Source organism: Mytilus californianus, unplaced genomic scaffold (assembly GCF_021869535.1).
Source record: "Mytilus californianus isolate M0D057914Y unplaced genomic scaffold, xbMytCali1.0.p SCAF_9, whole genome shotgun sequence".
In the NCBI taxonomy this organism is placed as follows: Eukaryota; Metazoa; Mollusca; class Bivalvia; order Mytilida; family Mytilidae; genus Mytilus; species Mytilus californianus.
Window position 1 is genome coordinate 76,605,943 of NW_026262745.1, and position 10,999 is coordinate 76,616,941.

At 33.7% G+C, this 10,999-nt stretch overlaps 2 protein-coding genes across 2 annotated transcripts; one reads left to right on the plus strand and one right to left on the minus strand.

The window, feature by feature from the left end:
- The first annotated feature begins 689 nt into the window (after positions 1–689).
- On the plus strand, positions 690–2,448 carry LOC127714210 (uncharacterized). Its single transcript, XM_052220237.1, has one exon. It carries the CDS (start codon positions 1,096–1,098, stop codon positions 1,999–2,001), a length of 906 nt encoding a protein of 301 aa, XP_052076197.1. The 5' UTR covers positions 690–1,095; the 3' UTR covers positions 2,002–2,448.
- A 5,541-nt stretch (positions 2,449–7,989) lies between these two features.
- LOC127713993 (uncharacterized) lies at positions 7,990–10,788 on the minus strand. Its single transcript, XM_052219943.1, has 3 exons — positions 10,621–10,788; positions 9,614–10,409; positions 7,990–8,024 (listed from the first exon to the last, which is right to left on the minus strand). The coding sequence occupies exons 1-3, from the start codon at positions 10,786–10,788 to the stop codon at positions 7,990–7,992; spliced, it is 999 nt and encodes a 332-aa protein (XP_052075903.1).
- Positions 10,789–10,999: the final 211 nt, after the last annotated feature.

The following is a 10,999-nucleotide window of genomic DNA, read 5'->3' on the forward strand; positions in this document are numbered from 1 at the left end:
GAAATATTTGCCACTGGGTGTTAAGCAAACTACAATCAACAAATCAATTTTCAAAATATTTTGTTGGCAATTCTTATTAATTTGAATATCTCAATCTGTAAATCTTTTTTTCCAGCTTGGGGTACAACTTTTATAAATATATTTCAGTTCTGAAACAATTCTAATTAAATATTATTAGTCATGAAGACAAAAAAATGAAAAGGTTTTATTGTGTATTATAAATACTTTTTCAAACATTTTTTGTTATAGAGCATTTTTTCTGAGCACCAAGGAGAATGTAGTGGACACTTTGAAGTTCTTGAAACAGTGGAATTACAAAGTCAGGAACCAACTTATTCTAGCCATTTATCTGTCACGTATTCAGGAAACTCATGTGGTCATCCCTGTATGATGTGTTTGCATGCCAACAACGTCGAGTCATCAATATTAACAGCAGATCACAGCTACACCATGCGAATTGGACCATCAACTTGTTCATTTGGAGTAAACACTGATATAACCATGGAAACAACAGACAAGACTTTAGCTATTTGGCCATTAACCCCAATACCAAAAATACCTCCGTCAATCTCAACTCCAATAAAACAAGAGAATGATATTTTCGATAACTCAATTGCAAGTAATTCTTTCGGTGATGATTAAAATGACTTGACCTTTGACATTGACCGTGATATACAAAACTTTGAAAATCAAGGAAATGAGAGCACAGATTCAGATGATAGTACTGCAACTTCTGATACTAAAGCTTGCATCACTAATCAAAGAAAATTCATTGTTTTTGAAAATCAACTTGACCAACTCTTTGCTAGACTCAAATGTGATGAGTGTAACTGTCCAATAGATTTGTCAGACACTAAAAAAGATTGTTCATCTGGTACCATCATGAGAGTTTCTGTGTTCTGTACCAGTGGGCATCTTGTCTATAAGTGGTTATCCCAACCTCTCATAGGCAACATGCCAGCTGACAACTTACTAGTCACTGCTGCTACAATGTTATGTGGTCAAACCTACACACACATAGCCTAATTTGCTGAGGATATGAATTAAAAATTTATTGGAAGTTCAACTTACTACACCATACAACGAGAAATTCTTATGCCAGTTATTGCACATACATGGACGGTAATACAGGGAAAATTATTAGACAAAGTCAAAGCTTCAAATAGGCCACTAAGGCTTGCAGGAGATGGTAGGCGTGATTCGCCTGGTTTCAATGCCAAATACTGCACATATTCATTACTTGACATTGAAACACAACACATATTGGCTTTTGTCACTATCAAAGTTACTGAAACTGGGAGTTCCTCTAAGATGGAGGTGGAGGGTTTCCGTCGATGTATGGAGTATCTTTTAGACAAAGGTTTTCAAATTACTGTTCTTGCAACTGATAGACATGTCCAGATAAGAAGTGTGATGAACAAACAATATCCTGAAACTGAACACCAGTTTGATGTATGGCATTCGGCAAAAAATGTCCGCAAGAAACTCCAACAAAAATCCAAACTGAGGGGAGCTGAAGACCTTGCACCATGGATTAAGGCTATATGCAATCACCTATGGTGGTGTACTAGCAATTGTAACGGTGATAAGGAATGGTTAGAGGAAAGTTGGGTTTCCATCGTTCATCATGTGATAAACAAGCACACTTTTGAGGGCAAGACCGTCAGTTCCTGTGCACATGAAGAAATAACACCAGATATAGCTGAGAAAAAAAGGTTGCTTGTGAGAGATTCGAAAGCACACAATGCTTTGAAAGAAGTTATCCTTAATAAACGGTTAAGGAAAGACATTAAACATTTAAGTGAGTTCTGCCACACTGGAAATTGGGAGGTATACCATAGTTTACTTTTAAAATATGTTCCAAAACGACAAGAATTTGACTTTGACCAGATGAATGCTAGAACGTCGCTTGCAGTAATTGACCACAATATGTCACAAAACCGTGGGAGAAAATTGACGGACAAGGACAAGAAGTGTTCAAAACAGTGTACTCAAAGATAACGGGAAAATGGGTAGCTAAACCAGTGTATAACACTAAGAGGAGATGATCTTTCCTAAAATTGACACCAAAAATCAGGGCAGTATTGCACCTGTTCCTGCACCGGAAAAGGCTGAACTAGTTCAAAATCTTATTTCAAGATTTAACAAAGTTTGTGATTGAATGTGAATCACAAATAAATAAATGAGTCAAATTAGAGCAAATATTTTTTAATTGAAATCAAAAAATTAATCCATCAGTACTGTACATAATAAATATATATATTAGAACAAATGTGAACTATTGTCAAATACTGTTCTAAAACCTGTGTAATGTCCATTTGGCTCGGGAAATGCTTCACGAATGCATTTCACCACACACGATGGAATAACTACTCTCTTTCCTTTTCCAAGTTTTTCTCCTCTCAGCTCCAACATACAAACTGTCTGTAGGCCGTCAACCTCGACTGCCTGAAAAGTAAGACAGTTATACTAGTATAATGTATTGCTTTTATCATATTTTACTAAATACAACAGTCAAATCAGTTTTATTAGCTGTGTTAAATGATAGGTGTTTACATATAAGTTCAAAGTTCTTTTTTTTCCAATCAAGGGCCCCCTGACTGGACATAGTGACAACAATACACAATACCTTCTTATTCATAACAGTTACATTTTGTACACATAAACATATAAATGTAAACATATTATTTATATAATTATTTTTTTTTATATAAATTAGTTTAGTTCTTTCAAAGTTTCATATCTTTGATTTTACTTCCATGCTAGAGTGCCAATACAAATAATAAAATCATTTATCGGGTGGGAGGAGGCATAAGATGTGCCCCCCTTTTTTTCTATTTTTTGTTGTTGAGAATTTTAGATAAAGATAGCAAGAATTATATGCAATATAAGAAATTTAGTAAGCTTAATATTCGATATAAAGTTGACTTACTGGTTAGTTAAATTGTCAGGGGCACGACCTGCATTTCCTTGAAACATAAATATCTGAATAAATGCTACTGTCAAAACGTCTGAATGAAGGACGATCAGCTAAAACTGAGGGTGTTCTGTTATGCACTCCAAGTCATCAATGTTCGGTTGTACATATTCAGAGGAGCAACAACAAATACATTCCTCCGGCGAAGGCATTTCTTCACATGCATTACAACTGCACCAATCTTCTAAAGTTGCATGATTTGTCATCGGCGATGTCTCTCTAATATTTTGCAGTTCTTCTTGTGTAAACTCCGGTTCGTAATCATAAGGAATGATTCCAAGATTGTCCCGGCCTTCTGCCATTTCACAATCGCTCTACATTTTAATTTAATCGGAAACTCGTTGATATTCTATCCATAAATACACCTGTGCTTTTGTCTTTTAAACAAACCGACTGTGTGACGTCAGATGTTCACCGGTCATGGCCGCTCGCAGTGAGGGCGGGAAATTCAAATATGTTAAAATTTAAAACCCCTCTATTACAATTAAAACTGCTAAATAGTTATTTTTTTTATTTTTTTATAATAACTGAAACTAATTTGTAGAAGATAATTACAAAAAATTATAAACATGGCCTTTTCCTTTAAGCAAACGCATAATTTCCATCCTGAACTTAATTTTATCGGTTCAAATTTCGGCTTTCTGTAGTTGTGTTTCAAACCCAAATGTTCTTTAAATTGTCCTATGCGATCAGGTTCTAGCTGACAAGACTCAATATAAAGTCCTTTCAGATCATATAGCATATCTGTATAGCTTAATCAAGCTTGGCGGAAGGTTTCCCATTCAACAGAGCTATACAGGTTCTTCTGTTTTTGACCATGCCCAAACGAGCTATTAGGAAAGTGAGTGCATAACCATGGATTTCCAAAGAAGAAATGAGGCAGGTTTTTGCTTTCTATACATAGACCCAGAAAACAGAGATAATACCCAAGAGCCTCTTTCAACCCAGAAGTGAATTATGGTCGCTTGGCGTTGTAAGAAAAGTAACGCAGTAGAAACAAATAGTCTTTAAATGTTGAGATGCAGCAACTGTGATCTTATCTGATTTGTTCAATACTGATTGGCTACATATGATTTCAGCAAACGACAAGCAGTCATAAGGTATCGTTGACTGTTGTTTCGTCTACAAATAACAAGTATCTGTTTTACATATCCAGACGTACATTCTCTCCATAAAAAATCACTGTCAAACGTTGGGGAGGCTTCTGTGCTACGATGTGCCCACTTCATTTCATCATAAACTTGACAGTTCATTTGTTCAATTCCGAATACATGGGTTGGGAACACAATCATTTTGTAAATGAAATGCTGGGACAAAATCAATATCAATGCTTAGTTTTTTATCGGACTCTATTGCCACATGCACACCTTGTACCGATCTGATGTCGTCACGAAGATCAGTAATATCTTTTTCTTTGTTTAGCGTTATGTTGATATCGAATGTAGGGGGTTTTGAGGTACGGCGAAGAAAATAAGGACTGTGTATATCATGTAATTGGTCATTTATCACTTTTCGTGTTTTGTCAATTATAGATTTGAAAACTTTCTTCTGTAAGTGATTTGTGTTTAAGAAGTACTCCCTATTTGCAAACTTTTCAAATATTTCAGTCTTTTCTATCCAAGGAAATCTTCTAATAAGATAATCAGCATTAATGACACGACGTTTCATTAAGCCAAGAATTTCCTCAGAGGAATAATATCTTGCCAACTCTTTCGACACTATCATTCCACTTATATCAAATAGAAGTATGCAATCAGACTTTTAAACATCGTTGACCTTCAACCCATTCTTCGAACTACCAAATCGGATTAAGTCGTCCTTGTTAATACATCCTTCAAAATCTTCATTTGCAAATTTCTTGACGTTTTTCATTAGGCACCTCAATGTTTCATCGGTTGTTTCGCAGTGTTTCTTCCACTCTGTGTCGTTATTATTCCTACTACTCGTAAAGCAGCTATCACGTATTAATGCATCCAAATCCTGTTCATGTGGACTCAAAGCAAAAACTAGTAGTTGCAAAAAGCAAAGCAACAGCGCTTTTATTGCTGTTCCACATCTCAAAGTCACATTGAGGCCTTCAATACGGAGTTGTTTGGTTTAATTTGGATACAAAATAATAGTTTTTAAGACAATTCAGTTAATTTCTCAATAATAACATCAATAAACTAGATATTATCTAGCTTCGTTCTTTGCATATTTGTTCAACACTCTATAACAACTCTTTATTATTATATTTTATACTAATAACTTCCTATTTTTTACTTATAACCTAAGTCATATTGTGATAATTACGTTAAAATTTATCTCTAAACCCTACAGTCAGAGTGCTCATAAAGAGAAACACAAAAACAAAACAAAAACAAAGTTGACAAATATAGAATTACAAATGCACTCCATAAATTGTTTTTAAGTAGCCCTGCCTCCGAAGGAAACAAATTGTGTTTACTTCATCATATTAGTAACGTTTACAGTCACTATATAATATAAGAGAAATAACAAACTAAAAATGATTACATTGGAAATTTCGGTATCGACAAGGACCAACAACAAATTCTATATTGTTCTGTCGGAATTTGTGTATGATTTCATCGACTTGCCAACAGATTTGAACATACTGACAATATTGCAGTGGAAAGCTCATAAACCTTATGTGTATAATATATAGATATAGGAAGATGTGGTATGAGTGCCAATGAGACAACTCTCCATCCAAGTAACAATTTATAAACGTAAACCATTATAGGTCAAGGTGCGGCCTTCAACAAGGAGCTTTGGCTCACACCGAACAGCAAGCTATAAAGGGCCCCAAAAATTACTAGTGTAAAACCATTCAAACGGGAAAACCAACTGTCTAATCTATATAAAACGAAAAACTAGAAACACTTATGAACCACATAAACAGACGACAACCACAGATTCCTGACTTAGGACAGGTGCAAACAATTGCAGCGAGATTAAACGTTTTAATGGTACCAAACCTTCTCCCTTTTCTGAAACAATAGTATAACATCACAACATAGAAAGACACACTAAGTTCATTTTTCAACGGTTATTTTAAGGTATAAGTTCCGTTTTCATTTGAAAAACATTGAATGTGAGATGTTATATGAGAATTTGGTTTTGCGTGTCCGAACAAGTAAGCTATATCTTAAACCAATCTGTTTAATGACTTTACAAACTTTAAGACGTAGTTACGGAATCAATTTAGATAAATGCACACAATTTGATGACAGGTCTGTTGAGATGGGAAAAAAAGAAATCCTTCTGAATGTGAATGGCCTCACAAATGCGACTTTTATTCCAACAAATTGTTATATTGTCAGGTATTCAGTAATTGTATGAGCAGATAAAATAGTTGTCCGCAATAAATCCGGTGGGTTTTTTTTTTTGCAGATAGCAGTGTTTGAGGAAACTGTACGAGTTAACATGATTGACTTTTGATTTAAGGTGGATAGTACAAAATTAATTACATCGAATATTTCTCTCTTCTATAAGTTTTCATTATTTTTATCCACTATAATATTATTTAGATGACAGGATATGCATTAATGCTGACTTCTTGAAAAATACAAAATGATCCTTTTATTACCGTTGAACTACATTTGTCGGAAATTTCACAATACGATTATTTTTCAACAGCTTATCAGCCTCGTTTTTGGGTGTAGTTTTTTAGATTTTAGGGTTAATGTCACCCCACTATAATAATGATCTGATAATTGGAAAGATTTTGAACAGAAAAATACCATGTCAGAAACTTTGAAATACTTAAGCTAAAAAAAACACTGCGAGTACTCTCAAATCGTACGTTCTTGTTAACTTGACCTGTTGATACTATTTGTAATGCTTTTTTGTTATTTAATGTTTACTTATTCAGGGTAATATCTTGTCTATATACCAGCTTTGATAAGTGTTTGGTATTACTATAAATTGTCACTTCTTGGTACTATGAACATCAAAATTATTTATTTTGTAAAAAATTTCCGATCTCCATCTTAACTGTTTACCTAACAACTAAATTATTTTCATTTACCTGTGTAGAATATTATTGTAAATGACGGATTTTTGTTCAATGTTATTGTTGTTTTTCTGAAATTGTTTAACATTTCACAGCGGTATAATACTGTTACTTTAATTATTCATTCCTTATTTTATTGATTTTGTATTTACATTGTATCATAGATCAAATTTATTCATTCAGTGTATGTTCACTTGTGTTAATATGTCTTTTGATTGAGTTAAGCCATTTCAATTGATATTTTATAGTGTGTCTTTCTATGTTGTGATGTTACACTATTGTTTCAGATAAGGTTGAAGGTTTGGTACCATTAACACGTTTAGACCCGCTGCAATTGTTTGCACCTGTGGTTCATAAGTGTTTCTCGTTTCTCGTTTTTTATATAGATTAGACCGTTGGTTTTCCCTTGTAAATGGTTTTACACTAGTAATTTTTGGGGCCCTTTATAGCTTGCTGGTCGGTGTGAGCCAAGGCTCCGTGTTGAAGACCGTACTTTGACCTATAATGGTTTACTTTTATTAATTGTGACTTGGATCGAGAGTTGTCTCATTGCCACTCATACCAGATCTTCTTATATCTATTCACTTTTTAATTAGTTTAATCATCCTATATCATACAGTATCTATACTATTAAACGAGAAGACCTCATTTTGTGTGTCGCTTCTCTTCCTTCCACATTAAATCAATCATCATGCTTTTATGTCCTATAGGTACCATGCATAGTCGCATTTGTCATCCTCGCTTATAAATATTTCGTTTGGGTTTTTTTGGGAGAAAAACGAAAATAAAGACGTCCGTATATTGTTTCCGTTCTCGGACTGACTTTTAAGTCATAGATAAGACTTCCGTTTAGGACTTAAACTTACACATTATTTTCATTACTTATAGGTACAAGGGGACATGACAATTATTTTCGCGTTTTTCTGTATACTATGAGCAAACACAAATATATACTATATCAATATGAGGTATTTGCTATTTGCTATCAATTCCAAGTTTAATTCCATGGATTGATAATAAATACCAAATAAACTGTATTTATATAGTATATGTTATTATGTATGTTCATAGTATACAGAAAAAAACGCTAATATAATTGAAATTAACAGAAAACAACAAAACAATAATGGACTTTGGAAATAAGGGGGAGGGCTAAAAAAATTGTACTGTCCCCAAGTACCTTTGACTTTTGATAACTTTCATGAAATACTCAACAGTCATAAAATCTTTTACAAAAGTTCATCCCACAACAGTTTGCATACCATCAACAACGCTCTAAATGCCCGCGATTTCGCAGGTGTGTTCTAGTATACATAAAAAAAAGAAGATGTGGTATGATTGCCAATGAGACAATGCTGCACAAGAGACCAAATGACACAGAAATAATCAACTATTGGTCACTGTAGGGCCTTCAACTAAGTTCTTTTGTTATGCCTTGTGATGACTCTGATAGGTGACAACAAATCAGTAATAAAAAATCAAAAAGATTGTCCTTATGTTAATTAAACGTATGCTATGTCTGATCAGTTAACAAAGATATGATAAAATTACCTCACGGACAATGGTGGGTGTTTTCCTTTCCAATACAGTCTCAGGAATCTTAATTTTTAGATTTTTGAGTTTTAAAGTAACTAAATGTTGAACAATATCGAAAATAAATATATTTAGAATTGTAATATCAATTTATAGATATTAAGCTCACACTTTCTCTAGAACATTCTTTAGTGTGCTCAGCCAGACGAAAACCATGTGAATCAATTGCTATACAGCCGTTATTGCTTGACAGTTATATTTACGGTTATTGAAACCAAGATCTGCAGTCATTCCGACACGAATACTTTATCTACAGCAAATACCAATAAAAGGGCAATATCTTAAGTTTGGAAGAAAAAAAGCGAATAACTGACGGGGAAACTTTGAAATATATCATTTCCCGGACATGGTGGCATAAAACTAATCATTTCAAATTTTATATCATTTTTAATAAACACATCACATTTTTGCGCGCATATACTATACCCTATTAGAGTATAAAATGACGAAAGATAACATAGAAAAAGTCCATAACACGACAGTGAACAAGTTAAATGAATGACAATGAGCAAGCAAAAGAAATAACAGAACAGTAAAAGAACAAGAGAGAATGTAGGACATTGTAATAGCTATGATGAATAGTAATAGTATTGTAAAGTAAATAAAAAGTTTTAATTTGAGAAAAAGTATAGTTAAGCAAATACATAATTTCCATACTGAATATGATGTACTAGCAATCGGTTCAAATAAAATGACAAAAGATAACATAGAAAAAGTCCAAAACATGAAAGTGAACAAGTCAAATGAATAACAATGAGCAAGCAAAAGAAATAACAGAACAGTAAGAGAACAAGAGAGAATGTAGGTCATTGTAATAGCTATGATGAAAAGTAATAGTATTGTAAAGTAAATAAATGTTTTTAATTTGAGCATAAGTATAGTTAAGCAAATGCATAATTTCCATACTGAATATAATTTACTAGTAATTAGTTCAAATTTTGGCTTTCTGTAGTTGTGTTTCAAACCCAAATGTTCTTTGAATTGCTCTATGCAATAAGTATCTAGCTGACAAGACTCAGTATAAAGACCTTTCAAATCATCTAGCATATTTGTATAGCTTAATGAAGCTTGTCTAAAAGTTTCCCATTTAACAGAGCTATAAAGGTTCTTCTGTTTTTGACCATGCCCAAAGGAGCTCTTAGGAAAGTGAGTGCATAACCATGGATTCCCAAAGAAGAAATGAGGCAGGTTTTTGCTTTCTATGCATAGACCCAGAAAAAAGAGAAAATATCCTAGAGCCTCTTTCAACCAAGATAGTGAATTATGGTCGCTTGGTGTTGTAAGAAAAGTAACGCAGAAGAAACAAATAGTCTTTAAATGTTGAGATGCAGCAACTGATCTTATCTGAATTGTTTTATGCTGATTGGCTACATATGATTTCAGCAAACGACAAGCAGTCATAAGGTATCGTTGACTGTTGTTTCGTCTACAAATATCAAGTATCTGTTTTTCATATCCAGACGTACATTCTCTCCATAAACAATCACTGTCAAACGTTGAGGAGGCTTCTGTGCTGCGATGTACCCACTTCATTACAGCATAAACTTGACAGTTCATTTGTTCAATTCCAAATCCATGGGGTAATTTTTCAGTATATAGGTTGGGAACACGATCATTCCGTAAATGAAATGCTGGGAAAAAATCAATATCAAGGCCTGGTTTTTTATCGGACTCTATTGCCACATGCACTCCTTGTACCAATCTGATGTCGTCACGAAGATCAGTAATGTCTTTCTCTTTGTTAAGCGTTATGTTGATATCGAATGTAGGAGGTTTTTTTTGCAGTACGACAAAGAAAATAAGAACTGTGTTTATCATATAATTGGTCATTAATCACTTTTCGCGTTTTGTCAATTATAGACTTGAAATCTTTTTCCTGCAAGTTTTTTTGAGTTTATTATAAGTACTCCCCATTTGCAAACTTTTTAATTATTTCAGTATTTTCTATCCAAGGAAATCTTTGAATCAGATAATCAGCATTAATGACACGAAGTTTCATCATGCCAAGAATTTCCTCAGAGGAATAATCTCTTGCCAACTCTTTCGACACTATCATTCCAATTATATCAAACAGAAGTATGCAATCAAACTCTAAAGCATCGTTGACCTTTAATCCATCTATCGAACTACCAAATCGGATCATGTCGTTCTTGATAATAAGTCCTTCATAATCTTCATTTACAAATGTCTTGACGTATTTCATCACGCACCTCCATATGTCATCGGTTGTTTCGCAGTGTTTCTTCTATTCTCTGTTGTTGATATTCATACAACTCAAAAACCAGCTTTGACGTATTAATGTATCCTCATCCTGTTCATGTGGACCCAAAGCAAACACTGGCTGTCGCCATTGTTTATTTTTTCGCCTATCAGGTTCATAATTGTCAGATCTTTCTAAAATAAATAATGATAAA

Coding starts and splice junctions, on each gene's coding strand:
- LOC127713993 (XM_052219943.1), bottom strand. CDS start 10,788: ATGAAATACGTCAAGACATTTGTAAATGAAGATTATGAAGGACTTATT. Junction 10,410..10,620: donor TGATAGTGTCGAAAGAGTTG/GCAAGAGATTAT, acceptor TGATTAATGACC/AATTATATGATAAACACAGT. Junction 8,025..9,613: donor TATGCTAGATGATTTGAAAG/GTCTTTATACTG, acceptor ATATAAATACAG/TTTATTTGGTATTTATTATC.
- LOC127714210 (XM_052220237.1), top strand. CDS start 1,096: ATGCCAGTTATTGCACATACATGGACGGTAATACAGGGAAAATTATTA.